General features: G+C 40.7%; 1 protein-coding gene across 11 annotated transcripts in view; it reads left to right on the top strand.

Annotated features, from left to right (window-relative positions):
* Positions 1 to 6,380, top strand: part of EMSY (EMSY transcriptional repressor, BRCA2 interacting) — a 40,544-nt gene extending 34,164 nt beyond the window's left edge. For 9 of the 11 annotated variants that reach the window (XM_026097920.2, XM_026097917.2, XM_026097914.2 and 6 more), the window contains 3 exons: positions 1,125 to 1,688; positions 2,527 to 3,039; positions 4,605 to 6,380. In XM_026097920.2, coding sequence (XP_025953705.1) covers positions 1,125 to 1,688; positions 2,527 to 3,039; positions 4,605 to 4,799 — 1,272 coding nt within the window. In that variant the 3' untranslated portion in view covers positions 4,800 to 6,380. The remainder of the gene's footprint in view (positions 1 to 1,124; positions 1,689 to 2,526; positions 3,040 to 4,604) is intronic. The other 2 variants (XM_064505216.1, XM_026097921.2) reach the window with 1 other exon arrangement.
* The last annotated feature ends 12,881 nt before the right edge of the window (positions 6,381 to 19,261 follow it).

Below are 19,261 nucleotides of genomic sequence, written 5' to 3'. Positions count from 1 at the left end.
CCGTCTGTACGTCATCTCTTCGACAGAACCAAACTGCTTTTCTGTATGTTGTATTGCAGAGGGGCTGGGCTCTTCAGGTCATGATGGCCTTAGCGTAGGGGAAGAGGGATGAAGCAGAACCCAGATAGTGTATCACAGAGCATACTATGTCTTTTTGGTTTGAGGGCTTTAGTTTGTGAAAAGGCAAACTTCTCTGCTTGTTGAATCAAAAAGTCAGATTATATTTAGACACGTGTGGTGGGGACTCCAAAGAGGCCGAACCACTACAGCAAATCCTATATCTTGTGGTGAAATCTTAAGGAAGTTGCATTGATTCCTTCATTCAGGAACTGACGTTTTTGTCGCTCAGGAGTAATAAATTACCCCAGGTGAATGCACACAACTCAACTCTACATTACTGTAATGTCTAGGAACTGCAACTGGATCACAGGGCATAAACCTACATTAGAGAGCGTATTTTGACTGGTATTTGAGTGGGTTCCTTCATACTGCTGACAGCATTTATTAACAGATTTATATTATGGCATACAAAGCATAATAATGTAGATCTCTTGCTCCCTCAAAAACACAGTGCTTGTGCCATGCACAAGAATTGCAGTATGATTTTGAGGAAAAAGAGAAGAGAGGATCTGGTTGAATTAGGATAGTTTCTAGGTATATGGGGAGATGCAGAAGGAATGCAGAAGATAAGGCTCTCAACAGGCAGAATAAGAAGTTACCATGTTGAGAGACTCTGGCTTTAATAAAGACCAGCTGATAATCCCTATTACTTTGTGTCAAACTGCTATAGAACTTGAGGGGTTTTGGACCTTAGTCTGACAAGTGTAAGGGCTACATAATCACCATTGGGAATTAGTTGTGCAGTTAATATTTTCACATAGAGACATACCACATTTTAACAAGGAAAAAATAGCTGTGGTTGCTTAGGTATTGTGAATTCACTGTGGAAGGGTGTTGGTTTTTTTGTTGTTGTTTTGTTTTTTTTTTAATGTATGGGTTGGGAGCCAACAGTGGTAAAATTAGTTAAGTAGTCCAGTTGAAAGAGTAAGAACTTCTTTTAGATTGTGCATTCTTATAATTTAGACTTCTCTTTACTAACTCATCTGTAACTTCTTCTTGTTAAGGCCTTAAGCAGTCACACTGCATTTACCAAACACAGTGAGCAACTTGGAACTGAGGAAGGAGAAGTGGAAGAGATGGACACCTTAGATCCTCAGACTGGCCTGTTTTACAGATCTGCCCTGACACAATCGCAGGCACAGAAACAGCAAAAACTGAGTCAACCACAGCTGGAACAGACTCAACTGCAAGTGAAAACTCTGCAGTGTTTCCAGACTAAACAGAAGCAGACAATCCACCTGCAGGCTGATCAGATCCAGCACAAACTCCCACAAATGCCCCAGCTTTCTATAAGGCATCAAAAGCTAACCCCCCTGCAGCAAGAGCAAGCACAGACCAAACCAGATGCACAGCACCCCCCACACCACATGATGGCCAAAGAAAGGCAACTCCCTACCTTAGTGGCACAGCCACAGCAAACTGTAGTACAGGTGCTTGCAGTAAAAACCACGCAACAGCTGCCCAAACTGCAACAGGCACCAACGGCACAAAAAATCTACGTGCAACCCCAACCCCCCCAGAGTCAAATGCAGCTACCTGCCTCTTCAGAGAAACAGCCAGCAAGCCAGGTAACGGAATATTGATAGCATGCAAAATAAACGTCGCTGTTCAAGGAAAAAAATCAAAACACCAACCTTGTCGCTGTAGCAGTGTTTTGTCCTGGCAAGAGAGAACTCCTCATTCCGCTGGTATTAATTACCCAATCAGAAGGTTGACACTAGGAAAGAGAAGCACATGTTATAGGGGAAAAATCCATAGAGCTCACAAACGTGTTTTGTTGGACAGTTTTTATGAATTTCTGCCACCATTGGTGCATGGAATTTGTCCCTAATTATTTTCTTTTCTTTTTTAGATATGACACGTTATTAATTTCCGTTCCCGTAGCACTTTTTATTTCTGTGGAAATAAAGATGAGTACACTGCAGTCTCCTAAGGCTCTCCATTGTACGTCTTCCTTTGTAGTTTACATCGCCCCGAAGTTAAATGACTTTTATGTGCAGGAGTAATTTGATTTTCCTTGGGAGGGGAAAACTTAAGAGTAATAAATGTGGAAGAAAAAAATGTATTTTAACCACAGGAAAGTATAAATTTTTCTGGCCCTTTCAGGCATGTGTATGCAAACAAGAGGGTTAACAAACATTACATGGGGATGTAAATCCCAAAGGAAAACGAGGCTGCTGTGGTATTATACTGCTACAATCCTTGTCTAGCAGCCGAAAAAGCTGCCTTTCCCCAGGCTTCAATTAACTGTTACCATATCATTGCTAATTCCTTTGTTAAAACACTGAGTTTCAACTGTCTTCCTAATAGCAAGTATGTTGTTTGTGCCATACTGTCCTTGGAAATATTGATTAGATTTCAATAAAAATCTAGCTGTAACATGCACAACAAAAATTTGATTTTCAGGTGCAGCCTCCAATTATAACGCAAGGATCCACTGTTACAAAGATAACTTTTGAGGGGCATCAGCCTCCTTCTGTTTCAAAGGTAGCAGGTGGCAGTTCTGTGCCCAAACTGGCATTGCCCGTTACAAGCCTATTTCCCACGCAGGCATCCGTGAAGACAGCAGTAGCAGACATTTTGAGAATGTCTATGATGGAAGCTCAGATTGATACAAACATAGAGCATATGTTAGTGGATCCCCAAAGCAAGGCCATGTCCACTAGTAAACTCGCTAGCGAAGCAGAGTCGTCACCTTGTACCCAGGTGCCGAGGGTGACTGCAGTAGGGATGACGGCAACTTCCATCCCCCAGCAACAGAAACCTAACGAATCCAGTTCAAGTCCTCCTGCTGTTGGTCCTACTTTAACAGAGAGGAAACTCGATGCACAAGGAATGCCTACAACAAACCAATTTATACACATTCAGAATATATCACAAAAGAAAGCTGAAGAGAGCTCATCAGAAATTGTTATCCAGGTAAGAGAAGACCAGAGCAAATAAGGCAAAGGTTGAACAGAGCAAACTCGCTTTGTCTAATATGATGATAGCAACTGAACAATGTTTGAGTATTTTTTTTTTCATTTTCTCTTCAGTTTTTTGTTCTTTATCTACTCCTGTAGTTGCAATGGATTGCTGCTTCGAAGTGCCTAGCGTTTGTTCAATTGAGCTCGAGTTTCTCCAGCAGTATGTCATTCACTGTGTTCTCAGTGTTTTCCTTTGTTTTTCTGTTAAGGAAACAAACCAAGCTCATCTAATTTCACAAACCACTATTATTTGTAGTGCTTAAAAATGTGACCATCACCACTTACTATGGAACTATGATCTAGAATTTTTTATCATACCTAATAATGTTATCTCGAGTATACGATTACCTAGGGCATAAAAGTGAAGTAGAGGAGTTCTGCTAATTGGGAGAGTTCAGCAAATGAGGTCTGGATTCAGAAAGTGTTTTACCTTCACGTATAAACAGTCTTGCCATTGTTGAGATAAAATGACTCTATGGATCTTGAACTTAAATGCTTTGAATCATTGCCTAACTGATGATAATATTTTCATTGATTTTTTTTTTTTTTTGTTGTCTTGAATGTGATGTTTTATGATGTAATATATGGTCAGAATTTCAACTGGTGAAGTATTTAAATCATCTGAGGACTCAGCAATGTTATACGAATCTTTCTAGACGAGTTGGCACTGGATATGTTCACACAAATTACAGTGTGGATTGGGATGGTTTTATTGTGTATCATAATTGTGTTATGGTGAAAAAACTTGTGGTAGAAAAAGTACTTGTGCAGAACTTCCAGATTTTTCATGTTTACTTTGTAAAAGTCGTCATTGCAGCTAACTTTGCTTTTGTAGAAATCATCATTTTGTACTCATTTTTAGTCCTAATTTCCCTAAATAGACAAAGGTAGATTTCTGTTTTACTTTAAACCTGTATATTTTGAAAATTTGAATTGCTCATCATTGTGGCATGCTATGAGCTGTTTCAAATTCCAAATACTGCCCAGAATTTCGATTGTATAAAGATGCAGATTTAGTTTCTAGAACCTATGAAAGTAGAAGCAGAAATAAATAGATTAGATCTGTTTTGTTCTCTCAGCCTTTGTTCTACTCCAGTTCTGAGCAGGCCCAGAGCTTGCATTGTACTGTATACAAAAAATACAGCAAGTCCGTATGCCAGAGTACCTAGTCTGAAAAAGATAAGGCTGAGGAAAGCGTTATCTCTGCTTCGTGTTTGGGGAGTGATGGGTTGTGGGTATCAGTGGTTTAGCTGCTGGTTACGCAGGAGGTCTGTCACAGACCTTCAGTGAGGATCTGAGTCAAAGATGAGTCCTTTTACAACAAGATTATTCTCATTTTATCTTTCACAGCCTAACCCTGTGAAAGGGTATTTTGAAGCTTTAGCATTAAACAAGCCATAGTTAGGGAAGAGTGCTCTCAGAAACCAAACACCCCTTTTCCATGAGTACCTGCACTTGCGCACGTCTTTACCTGTGAAAACCATGCACGTTAAAACTTAATTTTTTTCTCTCTTTCAGACTATCCCTCAATATTCCATCCCTTGTCACTCCAGCTCCAACGTGGTAGTGGAACCCAGTGGGCTCCTGGAGCTCAACAACTTCACCAGTCAGCGCCTCGATGACGAGGAGACAGCAATGGAACAAGATGTGGACAGTAGCACTGAGGACGGCACTGAGCCCAGCCCCTCTCAGAGTTCTGCTGAACAATCCTAAGGAATTGGGACACTGGAGTGCACTTTAAAATATCTTGGGATTTGAGTATCCAAGATGCCCTTGTATTGTGATGTCTTAGAGCACTTTGCTTGTTAGCGTTGTTCATTGGACCCTTGAAGCATCAGTGTGTTTTAACAAGACAGTATTGCAAAAGCTGCATCTTTAAAAAACAAACAAACAAAAAAAAAAACCAAAAAAAATCCAAAATGATGTAGTTACCAAGATATAGTAAACCTGTGACAGTGGAATGTACTCCTGTTAAAAAGCAAATCTGCAGCGAATTCTACAGCTCGAGCTATGAAGCCCTTGCCCAGATACTGAAACAGCTTTCAGTGAAAAGGGATCTTTACTTTGCTGTGTTTTTTTGTTAGCTGTTGAGCAAAACACCATCAAAAAAGAGAATGTTTAATAAATATTTGTATTTTTAAATAGCATGTGAGAGGAAAAGCGTCTCTGACAGTGCTGGAAAAGCCCCAGGAATTTTGGAATTGGTTAGCTTTCTTGCACTTGCGCTCACTTAGAGTTAAGATTTTTAATAAGCCTAAAAATATAGTTTATTTTTTTAAAATCCTTGTTGGCGAATGTTTGGAAATAAGCAAAATCACTAACTAGTAGCAATGTGGATTTGCTAGTGAACTTTTGTTTTCATGCTTTACGACAAGTAGGGTAATGGCGTTATGAAGCATTTCTTTGTGCCATAAGTACACGAAATGCTCATCTACTCTAGTTAATCTTTGATTATTTATTTAAATATAAAATTTGAAGTGAGGCCAAGTTGTTTAAAAAGTTCCTGTTAAACAGGCAGGTGTGTTAATTCTAATACAAATGGGATGTGGGTGGATGTATTTTGGTATAAATCGGTTTTTCAAATTTGGGGCAAAAACGGTTCAGCATCTTAAGTTGAACTTCTGAATTTAGAAGTGAGCTATGGCTTTTAAAAATCTATTTTACTCTTACATGCTGTTTTTAAGTGACCATTTTGAAAGTTTAAAAGCTTAAATTGAAATACAGTGGTAGGTTTCGGAAATTAGCCTTATGACTTGGCTTGTTGAAGCAATACATTGGTTTTTTGTGATAGTTACAAGCTACAGAGAGAGGTTTGGGTTCAGGTGGGATAAGAGAACCAGTTTTAATACGTTCTGCTAATGAAGACAATAGTTTTCTTTTTTTCAAATGTATATAAAAACACGTTTTTAACTGTTTTGTATAGATTTCATTATAAATAACTAAGCATTTTAAGACTTTGACATATCATTTAATTGTATATACATCTATCAGCCTAACTGCCCACTTTCTGGTGCTGAAGTACTACTGTAAGTAGATTTCATCCAAAGTCTAATACAGTTTTTTGCGTCAGTCTTTTTTTAAGCTGTGATTTTACTGTTGATATTGTAGTTAAGATTAAATTCCAACTAGAGTAACTCTCAAACTAAAAATACAAAACCTAAAAAAACCTATTAATCTTACTTGTCCTGAATATCCACCTATGTAAGAACATGCAGTATCCTCTAGATGGTGCTGCTGCTCTTTCCTCGAACCTTGGTTATTTTATAAATGAAGTCCCTTTGACTTTTTCATACACTTTTTTTCTTCTGTTTTCTTTTCCATCAGCATTAATTTTGAAATCGTATAGTCTATTATGGTGGAGAAGTGTTCTGCCAAATTTAATGTGCAAATGCTGGAATATTTGGGTAGGAAACAATTTATTTTTGCTTTATCTTTGTGTCAGAACAATGTTGGAATAGATGTTGGTTTGGTTTCTGCTGGACTTAGTGTTCAGGGTGGAGGAGAAAATATATGAAGCGAAATATTCCTTATGTCTTTTTCTAGTTAAAATGTAAGAAGCCTACCAGTATGCCATTTTAAGCAGTTCCAGTTTTTGATAGCTATTTGAGAGCTGTTATTCTCGTTTTAGTGAAATAACCATGACCAACAACAGTGACTAGGTTATAATCCAAGTTCCATGATTACAGAATGACAGAAAGTTATTTAATACAGATTTCTTGCTATTGGGACTGACCAAGTAGTCTATTACACTTTGCAGGTGCCAGCCTCGGCACAGTCAGTACAGAAAATGATGTGAAATCCTAAACAAATGACATGACATCCCTCCAGTTTGTATCAGATTTTCACTGGCACCTATGATCTAAGTGTCTCTCTCGTAGCCAGGACTGAAAGGCCATGAGAAGACAAAGTAGAGCAAGATTTTTCGTAAGCGCCTTTGCCTGAGAACTTTGCCATAAATTATGGTTCCAGGTTTAGATTTGCACATGCAAGGAGCCTGCCTCTCTCCAGCCAAAAAGGGGTAGTAAAAACAAATCACATATGATGGATTGAGCACTCATATTGCATTATGTATATTGTTAAGTTCTGGTCCAATTTGTTCTGATGTTTTATGTAAGAATTTTGTTTGCATCTTTAATGATGACTTCACAGCAAAAGTATGACCAAATGTACAGTGAAATATTTGACAGTTCCTTGAAGACCACAAATCTCTTTAAAAACATGAAGGCTTTAGTGCTGTTATGAGGAGCGATTGATTTGCAAACTGGCAAATTGAGGCACAAGCCAGAGGAATCTAGAGGTCATGTATGAACTCCAGAAAGAGGAGTGTTGCAGTTGCTGTATTCAGGTTAACTTGAAACTCCTCTCAGTGCTTTCCCAAATCTGCCGAATTGTTTCAGATTATTTTATTTCTCCATTCCAGCATTTCACCTTATAAATAGCTTTAGTAATACAGAATGTACAAGATGAGCTCAACTTTAGGGTCAAGATGTAAATTTTTTCCTAGTTGCGTGATTTTGAGAATAGTTTTAACAAGACACACGGATGCTCAGAGCATCGGGCCTTCCCCTGCCCTTCTCTTGAACTCCTGGCACCGCTGCCTGTTCCTTATCCTGTCCTGCAGACATACAGATTTTTTCATATCTGCCCATTGGGGTAAGTACTTCGTCCTACTACCTCCATACATCTAGTCCTCATGCCCTTTAAACAACACTGAACTGCCTAAATAAACCATCACTGTGCAAGATAGCATTTGCATATCAGTTAACCTTTGTCGGATATGTTGTTTTCCCCTAATAAGCTGCATCTTCCTTCCTGAGATAAATTTACCCCCTCTTCCCCTTCCTGGAATAGAATAAAGGTGAACTAAATTGGTAATGATCTGTGATACTAGGAATTAGAGAGTTACGAGCTTATAGCTTAGGAAGCTGTGGATGAACTGGAGAGCAAGTAAAACAGCACTGAAGAATCTCTTTGAATTCAGCATTTCGGCACATATGATCTGGTGCTGCAGTAGTACGTACGTGAATTTTCAAGAAATGCTAAGTGAAACGGAGGAAGTACTGAAACAAGGGAGAACATATGTACCCTTTGAGGGTGCTTACAATCTCAGAGTACTACTTCTGGAAGGATTTAACCATTTAAAAATCGGGGGAGAAGTATTTTCAGTCTCTTTCTCCTACTTGTAAAATGAATTTTTGAAGTTTCAGGGCAAAATAGAAAAACAGAGGAAGCCACTTGAAGTTAGGAATTTTCATCTTGCATGTGCCTTTTGAACAGAATACATGACTGAATAGATGGGATTAGGAAAAAAAACAAAACTAAGACTTTTTTAAAAAAAAAAACTCAAGACGTCAGGAAAATTTGGGACCATTGTTTTTTTTTCTTTTCCTCTAGGATATAAACAATTTCTTAAGGACAAGAAGTATTTTGTAGGTGATAAAGGTGGTTACGCATTCCCCCCATAGCTACACTGCAAATGCAGATGGTTTCAGCTTGGCAGTGTTCTGTCCAGAGAAAATTATGATCATAACTGAAGATTAGGACCTAGAAATACACTGTGTAGAGATTTGCCTGTATTGCCAAAATAATGTGTTTAGTGCTGTTTGGCTGTATTTGGCTAGGAAAGAAGTGCCTTGAGATGTACCTGTGGGTTCCTATGCAAGAAGTTTTCATTAGTGGCTCTGTAGTCTAGTAAGCAGGCATAGAGATTGAAACTTGGAAAAATTAAATAGTAAGACTGAGGATAATGAGCTAGGATTACCAGGGAATGTAATGCATCTTGTGTCATTTGGGGTCTTCGCTCTCCAACAAGCACAGGGACTGCAGGGTGAAATCCAGTGACCTCGCATTATGTCACATGGTGGCAATGAAATTATTCATTTGCACTGGTATCTTAAGAGTACTAGCTTGGCCTTGAATTATTTTTTAGAGTCTAGGACTGTTAGCATTGTCCAATAAATATTACTCCAGAGCAGATTTGCTTTCTAGTCAAAATTGTAATTGTTTTTTGGTTTTGCACATTGCATGACCACCTTTGAAAAATGGATTTTTTTTTTTAATGAGACTATCTTGATGCTTTTCTCAGCTTTCCATTTTTCCAGTAAACTTCTCTCAGCAGTTCAGAAATTTCCTTAGATCCCATTTCCCATCGTTTCCCTCTTTATTAAGTGTATTTTGTCATGAATAAAGATAGTCATATAACCTTACTAGGGTGGGTAATTAAGACCTTTGGCCTCTTGGGTTGTCAGCAAACCCTTCGAGGGTAATTGGCATGTCAGTCTCTTATGGACTATATATGGGGCTTTGACTCTGAAGATGGTATGTAAATTGAATGCTCAAATTAGAAGATAGCATGAATTCTCTGTGATGGACTTCTTGACAAAACTTTAAAAATCCTTAGTGTGAGAGCCTATCTAGTGTATTGCTTGTTACAGCAAACGTTAAGAATTGCTGTGTCTTTTATTGTACCAAATCGGGCCTTTTGCAGCAGTCTGCCAGACCGGTCCCAGAGGCTCCAGGACTCCAGTACTTTAGGAGTTTCTTCACATCAGTCTCTACCAGAGGCCAGCTAAGGACTCTGAAAGTCTCTTTGCCCAGGCTTTTGTGTTTTTTTGTTTTGTTTAATTAATTAATTTATTTAATATATATATAGTGCCTCAAGGGCTGGTTTTCTCTAGAGATGACAACATGGCTGTAATCCATGGGCACTGACTGTCTCCCTAAGCATCAACCCTTTGAGCAGGATGTTCGGTTGGACCAGACTGTTCCCACAGACTAATTAATCCTTAACTGCCAAATTACTGCTTGATACCACAACCTTTTCCAAGAGCAAAACAAACCAACGTGCATAATAGCTGTTGCTTGGTGTTTGTTTCGGGTCTCTGTTTCGCTAACTCTCTGACTTTGCTATTCTTTGTTCCTAGGTAGCTGCTTTCCCCAAGAGTTTAGTCCAGACCTGGAGTCTGCTATACTCGCTCCGACTCACTCCTGTTTTCTTTCTAATGTTTAAGTGGAATTTTCTGTATTTAATTTCTGTTTGTCGCTTCTTTTTTCCTTTCAGTGGATACTGCTGAGAAGAATCTGGCTTAGTCTTCTTTATTCCCTCCCATCAGATATTTATGCACGTTGATAATATCGCCCTGAACCTTCTCCAGGCTAAACAATCCCAGCTCTCAGCCTGTCCTTGTACGATGGATGCTCCAGTCCCTTAATCATCTTTGTGGCCCTAAATCAGTGTTGCTTGCTGATATTTCCCTTCTAGGGCGAAGTGAAGAAGGATAAAATTGCACCCAGTGGTCCTCTGTAGGCTAGATCTGTCCTGTAGGCTCCCAGTACTTGCTTTTTATGAGCCTCCTGTGTGTCCTGTAGCCTTTTCCTATTCCCAGACACCAAAATACAAAACCAGTGATATGAAATACCTCTGTTCTGAGTTTTCAAAAACCTGGCCCAAGGCATGATGTTTATCATGGGGCTTTGGGCTTCTGACTTGATGCCCTGTTGATGGAAGGATTTTGACTGCATCTGATGTAAAATCTGCTGCGTTCAGGGCCCTGGGAGATAACTGCAGTTCTAACAGATATAACCATTATCAAGGCAGCTTGCAGGGTTGTGAGCCATGGGCTTTTGGTAGCATGAAAGTGATACCAGAAAATAGTATGAAATGATACTGAGAGAGGTAGGAAGAAGATTTTTCTGTTCTGTATCATGTGCAGAAGATCTACCTTCTCCAGTTAAGACCAAGTAGTTTCTATAGGGTGTGCATATGTACCCAAGATCAGAAGACAGGGCTTTGTTCTGTCAAAGTTACAAATTTATCCAGAAATTTCCCCCAGAGATACAAGAACTCATTATCTTTTCTTGTGTTTCTCTCTTTTTTTTTCCTTCTTTTTTCATTCTTTATATCTTTTTTGTTTGTTTGTTTCCTGTCAGGATTTTTATTTTGTTTGAACTAAATGTCATAGTGAGATGTCATAGTGAGCCTGGGCTATTTATAGTGGAAACCAGCAGTATCTAGACTTTCAAAGCCTGTAGCACAGAATTAAAAGCACAGCTTTTCTGGTCAGGAAATGGCAAAGGTTTGTTTTGAAATAAGCAGTAAAAGCAGAGCCTGTAGTATAAACAGCTACTTTGGGGTACTGCGAGGGACTGCGTGCCATTTTTGGACGCCAGAACCATGTGGAGCATCACCGATCCAGTGCCAGAAGTGAGATTTTTCTGTGGTGTTTGCTTTTCTCCTTACCCCAACAGGTGACTTAAGAAAGCATTCTTCCCTCTGTAGTTAAATCTCTGGGAGCTCCTCTCCTATATCAATTTTCAGCCCTTCTCTCAGTATCTGCTGAGAAGGGTGGTCACAGGAAGGAGAAAACAAAAGCAAGTTATCTCCCTCTACCATGCTAGTAAAGATTGGATGTGTCTTACTATGGAAAAGGTGTGTAAAGTCTTATATATTGCAGCTGGGGATGGAAAGCTCCAGTTCATTTTCGCTTGGCCCTGTTACTTTTAGATCAAGATGTAGGAGCTAATCAGTGTTTACCATGATGGTAGGAGCTGGTCCTAGACTACCATGTCTGTTCTGATGTCTAGCAGATTCTGATGTCTCCTGCAAGCCCTCCACCCTGGGAATTAAAGCACTACTACAGGTCGCGCTTTAAAGGCATCCCAGCCCTAGGCAGGACTGAGTGTGATGAGTCTTTGGAGTGTGCATGGTGCCTGCAAGAGTAGAGTCTCTTTGTGGCTGGAATGAAAACCGAATATAAAGGATTAGAAGAAAAAGAAGTGCTGCTTCAGTAGCTATTTAAAAATATCTGCTTTCTTGGTAACTCAGCTTCATTATATTCTTCAAGTGGATGAGGTCACATCCCCTTCCCATTCCACCTTGCATTTTTCTTAACATAAATTGGTGTAGTAACAAGGTGGTGGTGGGGAAACCTTTAAAGCACATTGTCTAGCTAGGAATTTGGCTGAACGTTTCCCCAAACCTGACTGTTTTGTTACTTTTACCTGGAAAATGTATCCTACTCTTTATTTAGAAGTGCTATGGTGCTGCTTTTGTAATAAGTTAAAATAAGAACATGTGAACTTGTTAGGGGAAAAAAAAGAATCAACCTAAATTGTGGTCAAAATCCTTTGGGGAATGAAAAGGGTTCTGTTCAATTGTTTTTCATGTGCGCTGTGTTTTCTGTTTTTTCCTTGATTTGTTTTGGAAGTGAAATAGAAATACTATATTGGTTTCAGAAGAGGTTAAAAACAGCATGAGAACAAACCACAAGAAGTAGGAAGTAGCACAAGTTTAGTGAGAACAAAGTTTTGTAGCTCCAGTGTTCCCAGAAATAGCGATATTTGTTTTCCTTTCCAGGCTTTTACTTATACAAACTCCCTACAGCCGCATTTGTACTATAGTGGTGCAGGGCACTAACAAAGCGTTAAAGTCATCTCCCACTTTCTAGTATTCCCTAATATTGCAGAAGAGTCTGAAGAAGGATTTGGGTGCTCAGAAAGGTCTGTTCAACTGCATCAATCTGTGTAATAAAAGATACTATTGCTCCCCACCTTGCTTTTAGCCATGATGGTTGGAGGATATAACAAAACCACTCCCCAAAAGTATCAAAGCCCTAGAACAAATCAAAAATAATCTACAACTGGAAGCAGTGGCTTTTAGCCACTTTGCATCCCCCTCTGTGTGCATTAAAATACATAATAGAGATTGATGGGTGCCTATAGCCCAGGCTTAGCTCTGATTTATGGCTTTTGCTCAAACTTTGTCATGTAAATGTGCAGCACACAACCCAGATGTACTAATCTGACTTGTTTCCTTGCTGGAGGGCTGACTTTGCTACAAGGCAATGATTTGGGTCAGGGTGAAGCCAGCTAGCTTTGCCTTGAGGACCGCAAACTCATTTGATTGCTGCTGCTTCTGCAGTGCCCCTTACAATGCCTCCTAAGAGCTGGCAGGTTCTCCTGCAGCAGATGTGATGGAGGAGACCAAAATAGCAATAAAAATTTGCTAGAGCATCTTAGGACAAACAGCCCTGGAAGATGCTGCAAAGCGGAGTTGACTGAGTAGAGAAAATGCAGAATAGGATTTTACTATGGAAATAACTGTAGTCAAGTCAGGCTAGTATTAGTGCCTGGCATCAGAGAGCAATCGCCTGGTCTAATCCTATGCTGCTCCATACCGTCAGGCTCTGAGTTACTGCTTTTGCCATAAGGGTTGGCACAGGTGCTGTATGGAAGGTTGTTGTGACCATATCTGGAAATGAAATAGGAACCTAAAACTGAAATAGACTGGGATTAGGGTGGAGGGGATGGCAAACTTTGAACTTGAGGGTGAGTGTAACCTGAACCCTTTTGATTCTCTCAGTCAAGGTGCAAGAAGACAAGAGGACAACTCTGGCCCTGGAGCTGTAGCCACCTTTCAAGAGAGTCGAGCAGAAATAAAGATCTGGGCGATTGCTTGCCTTGGATGTACGTGGCATCTACAGATGCTGCCCGGTGAGCAGGACATGGGATGCAATGTTTGAAAGCGTGGCAGGGTGATCGGAGGGGAACTGCCGAAACCCCCTACCTAGAGCTGCAGCTTCTGTTATGGTGAGACACAGTTGGCCGTGGTTTGTACCCAGATGGCCCTGGACTGGTGAATCGGTGGCGGCACGCTTGTTTGCAAAGCTTACAGAGGCTCTCAAAGTAAGGCAAAGTTATCAATTTCCTGACCGAGGTGGATTAAGCACCCCATTACCTCCCTCCTCCTCACCTTCCACTCCTAGAAGATAGATTTTAAAGCAGATAGCAGTCTCCTAGGGGCTTCACCTCACCAGCTTTGTGCTTAAAGGTTTCACATAGCTACTGAAAAACACTTTTCCAGTCTGACAACTTTCTTAAGAAGATGAGATTTGCTTTCATCACAAATGACACTCCTATTTTACAGATGTTAATCAAACATGTGGTTTGTTCTGGACAGCATCTCTACAGCTTTGTAAGCATTTAGGGGGCTAAAAAAAGCCACAAGTAAACCAAGTCAAATATATAGTGACTGCCTGTTGCAGAGAAGTTCCTCTATGGCCAGCCCCCAGCACTCTGCCAGATGTGGAGCTGGGGACTGGTCATTCTGATAAGAGCTATCCAGGCATTTGTTTGCCTTTATCCATCACTCGTGTGTTTTGATAAAGGTGTTAAAGAAGCAGCTTTGTTACAAGTCAGTGTCTTGACATTATATGGGCTGAATCAGCCAGTGAAGAAAACACTGTATGTCACCTCTAGAGGAACCAGTGTGCGCCCCATCTGCATATGAGTGTCCTCAGAAGTGTGTTTTGCCTCTTTGTGCCCTGCCAGAACAGTACAGGAGGGTTTTGACACGGCATATCATAATAATGCTCACTTTCCATAGGGAGAGCATATGTTAGCAAACCCATGTGTATGAAGACTATGACTTTTCTCCTTCCTCCCATATGCACTCAAATGCAGCAGTTTGACGGACTGAGACTGAAATATACTTGGGCTGCAAAGTTTGGAGAGGTTATTTTTTGGTTCTGGCAGAAAGGATGTCCTTTTTATGCTTGCCAAAGAACTTCATGGATACCTTCTCCCTTCTTTTCAGTCCCACTCTTCCCGGACTTCATGGTTGTGCTACCATAATGACTACAACACAGAGATTAGCCGGATGGCTGTAACATAATGAATGGGGGGTTTCAAGTCAAATCTGGATGATTCCCCTTGGAGATCACCAAGCAGTCCGTTGGGACCACTGCAGAAAAGCGCCTTCGCACTGTAGGTCTAGAAAATCTGGATTCCCACACCTTGTGAGACCATCATGCAGAAGAGAGACCTGCTGTGAGACGAGTCATTTGGCAGTGGTGTGCATGGCACACTGATTTCCATGGCACAAAGGAGGATGTTGTGCTCCACAGGGCACCGTGCGTGTTGCCTTTGGAAAGACTGCGCGGGCCATCCCCACAGGCGGATGAAGTCCATCAGCTGGTGAGAGGCAGGAAGGGAATAAGAGGTGCACTCTAAGGACCTCTTTCATTGTCCAGGGCTGGTAAGCTCAGTAGATCAATTATGAACTGAGCACGGCCTTGCAAACCACAGATTGCTGATCGTGCCCTCAAGAGGTGTGATGACATCAACCGTGCAATCACTACTACTGTCTCACGGGATATGTGAAGACTCTTGGATGTGATGAGATTTCATGGAACAATAGCTAGGGGAGGAAATGATACGTACCCTCAGGAGCTTGTGGAGTCCCATAAGAGGAGTCTAACATGCGTTCTTCCTTTGTTTCAGTTTTTGTCTGTTTGCTCGTTGTTCAACAACATTTTCAAATGTTCTCTGCAAATGAACCAGCTTGCACTGCAAAAATATTCTCCCTCCCTGGGACAGCCTGTTTGCTACAACTTCTTGTGACACGGTCCCTTAAATTAATAACAGCTCCTTCATTCATTTTTGACATCATGGATTATCCTTGGAAGATAACAGGCAGTGGGACTGTAAGGATGCACCTGGATAGCCTGTGTTTAGTTTCTGTGGAAAATGGTTGTTGTTTCTCTTGGAGACTAAGGATTTCTTTGTTCTCTTTTAACCTTTTTCCTTTGTCACAATTAAAACACTTGTGATTTGACATGAGCCCTCCATGCAACACATTCCATCTGTTCTGCTCATCTTTGTCATAATCATCATTGTTGTAGTGTTGGTATCCCTTGTTACAACTGAACTGCTGCAAGAAGGTGAATGAAGTGGGCCGATCCCATTCCTGCAATTCACACTGAAAAGATTTGTCTTCTGCTTCCTTTCGACAGATATGCTGTGCATTGCAGTGTAGTAAGTAGTAACTTATGTTAATATAACACTTGCTGGTGTTGGAGTCTTGCCAAAAATATTGTTAGGTTTATTTGTCAGATTTTAATACCAAAATATAAATAATCCAACCCAAGAGGGCTTAGTGTAGATACCTTCTGGTTGACTTGGCAGGGACCCAGTCTAGCTGTGTGTTGACACAACGTGCTCCATGCTGAGCGTGGTGTCTTGGCTACAACCCTGTTCCTCCTAGTTTGTGACAGTGACGTTCCAACCTTGCTGTCGTTGTGTATTCAAGTTGATTCTGTTCTTCCATAAACAGTCTGTTTCAGAAAAGTTTATCTTAATGTTAGCGCAAGTTACATCTTCTGCTGACCAGAGAGGAGTCACCATAGAGGACACGTGCTCCAGGGAGTCTTCCAGTCCTCATGCTGTAGAGCTGTGACAGCCCAGAAGACTGCTCCCAGCATGCATGGCATTATTGCTGTTATTGACTTAGAAATGCTAAGGCAATGTCTGATGGATATTTTTAAGGAACTGCCCAACACTTGCCAGAGACAGTAAAGACTGGGTAGTAAAAATGAATGACAAATAGACAAATCCCAGGAAGTAATAGGCTGCTAGGGAGAGGAGAAGGAATAGAAAAAAACTTCGAGGATATGGAGTGCTTCAGTGATAGAGCAAGACTATAATAAGTTGCAAAATGTCAGGGGAACAAGTATGGAAGGAATCAAAGAAGGTACAAAGCAATCCAAAGAGCATTCACAAGCTGAGCTGCAGGGGAAAGCAGCTCTGGGGAGGTGAATAGCTGCAGCAGGCAGAGCCCTGAAGGAGAACTTGGGGGGAGCAAGGTGGGCCTGGGTCTCCCTAAGGACTATCCCAGTAGACTTAAGATATTTCAGAGGATGACTGGAAGGTGATTTCTGGTGGAAGGATTTGTTTTTGGAAGCACAGTGTCTGCAAATTGATGGCGCCATTGCTCGAAGACTGGGAGTATTTGAAGCATCAGTGCCTTTCGGATGTTCACCACAGAATACTCTAGCTTTTGGGGTTTTTTTGTTCTTTTCCCCCCCTCTCTCTCCCCTTTGAAATGAAACAAATGTTACGAACTCTGAACCCAGTAATAACTTTCCTCTGGCCACCAGTTACCAGATGGCAATGAACTTGCACTATTTATTAAGACCTCCTGCTGTTTGGGAAAGCTCGTTTCGCTGGATGCTTTGTTCCTGAAACATGGGCACATAATGTTGTATGTTTGTTTTTGCTGTTATGGCCTTGTATTTGGATGCTGAAGAACTGAGCTGGCAGATAACTTAGAAGAGTTTTAATTTAAATGTAAGTTTTTGGTTTTGGTTTTCTTTTCCCCCTAAAACCGTGCAATTAATGATGTAAAGACAAATCAAAGGGACAGGTGTCTTTATCAGATGTCACCTGTGTGAAGCTGGCTAGGAATGAAGCCAGACACTTTCAACCATATTCCAAGCTCACTGTTGTTTTGCAGAAGCATAAACAATCCTATGCAGATGTTTCACTGGGAACCCAAAGCAGAACAGAGTGAAATGCATCCCATTGTAAACACAGTTTCCTGTGAAGAACAATAATACTTCATCACTTTTTTATGTTGCAGTTTGAGTCTGGTAGCAGGCTGGCCTCCTCCGTGATCACTTGACAAAGGAAATAGCTCAGAAAATTGAATTACTACCAGACAAAAAACAAACGCTTTAATCTGGTCACTCCATGTACCATGAAAGTATTAACATGAATTCTTCACTTCTTTCCCAGACTAGAGAAATTACGCTTTTTACCAATCTTCATTTAGTTTCTTATTCCAGTGTTTATGCCCTCACATTTGAAGTAGTGTCTAGAAATGAACAAAAAAAGTTCCTGGTGAAGGTCCATTCTTCATATGTTTTCTGAAGTTCTTGAAGGGCAACATTTTCTAAGTGATATGAATGTTCTTAAAAGTCCACTGTGATGGAATTACGTTCACTTTTTCAAATATTTGTGTAAATACCTCACTTATTTGTGCTTATGAGAAGGAAAAAGGATGGTAGTTTCTTGTAATGGAATAAAGTGCTCATGTTAACCACTGAAGACTGTGGAAAACACATGTAATTAGGAGAAACAAATGAGGGCTGGAGGGAAGACAAGCAATGATTTATTCTCTGAAATCATAATTAAATTCTGTGTGTATACAGTCTTCATGCAAGCTAACTTTACTTAGGATAACAGCTCTCCTGATGAACATCAGAAGGGTTTTTGGGAAATGGAACTGAGCAAAGATAACATTTTTCTGACACTTAGTCCAATGTTTTTTCTGTTATTTTCTAGTGGTCTCTAAGACAGATGGTGGAAACCTTAATGTAGACATGTGGACAGGACAAAACTGTGGGTCATCCTGTAGGGAACCAAACACAAAACTTGTTGTGAGTCATGGAGATAAGGTTCGTGCACTGGTGTTTAATAAAATTCTAGGGTTACAATCCAGTTTACTTTTCGGAGGGTAATATATAACTTTTGTGGAAGAGAAAACTAAAAGCTCGTAGTCCTGGAGAAGTAAGGATGACCACCCAGAGTGGAAGAAGATGAATTCTGACTCATACATAGATGATGTGTCTCATTTGGTCCCTGTTTCATTTAGGTGGCTACACAATATGAGGACTTTTCACTGCAGAGCCTCTGAACAAGGAAGCCTTTAGTTCGAGTGAGGAGACCGCATTAGATCCCAATGACTTGCCAATTATCTCAGCAGGACCCATGTCTCTAGCCTCTCTCAGGCACTGATCCCACCATGCCATGGGCTTGGGCCAGGGTCCCGTGTGGCCCAGGAGTGGCGAGTGTGGCAGTAAGAAGCAAGGGGCCACTGGCCTGGTCTCCTCCAACTTTAGCACCCCTCTAATCGCCCAGCAAGTGCCGAGTCCTACAGCATCGCGCTCAGTCCATCTGGCTGCCACCTCCTTTCCTAATGTGTCCATCTGCTTTCTGTAGCACTGCCAGCTCCCAACTGGTAACGTTCTCACTGACACCTGCTCTCAATCACTGGTGAAAATTTTCCAACTGGAATGTTCCCCTCCGAGAACTAAAGTATTTGCAAAAGCAGCAGGGCCAAATGCTCTCTGAAAGATGCCTTTCTCCTGACCAAGGAGCAAGGGGCACCTGTAGTTCAGATGCAGAAGACATGTATGTGCAAATCAGCCTCTGGCTGAAATATTTTGATATTTGTGTTTTAGGAATAATATATATGTATGTGTATCTACATGTGTACATATATATTTCCCAATAGAAAATGTCTATAATAAAGCTTTTTTTTTCTTTTTTTGGTGTGTGTGAAACTTGTCCCTCCTTTTCAGACTAGCTCTCCTGTTAGTGGCATTTTCTCCTTAGGC

Source organism: Dromaius novaehollandiae, chromosome 1 (genome assembly GCF_036370855.1).
Source record: "Dromaius novaehollandiae isolate bDroNov1 chromosome 1, bDroNov1.hap1, whole genome shotgun sequence".
Lineage (NCBI taxonomy): Eukaryota > Metazoa > Chordata > Aves > Casuariiformes > Dromaiidae > Dromaius > Dromaius novaehollandiae.
Note: the sequence above shows the minus strand (reverse complement) of the source record. Positions and strands in the feature narration are given on the sequence as shown.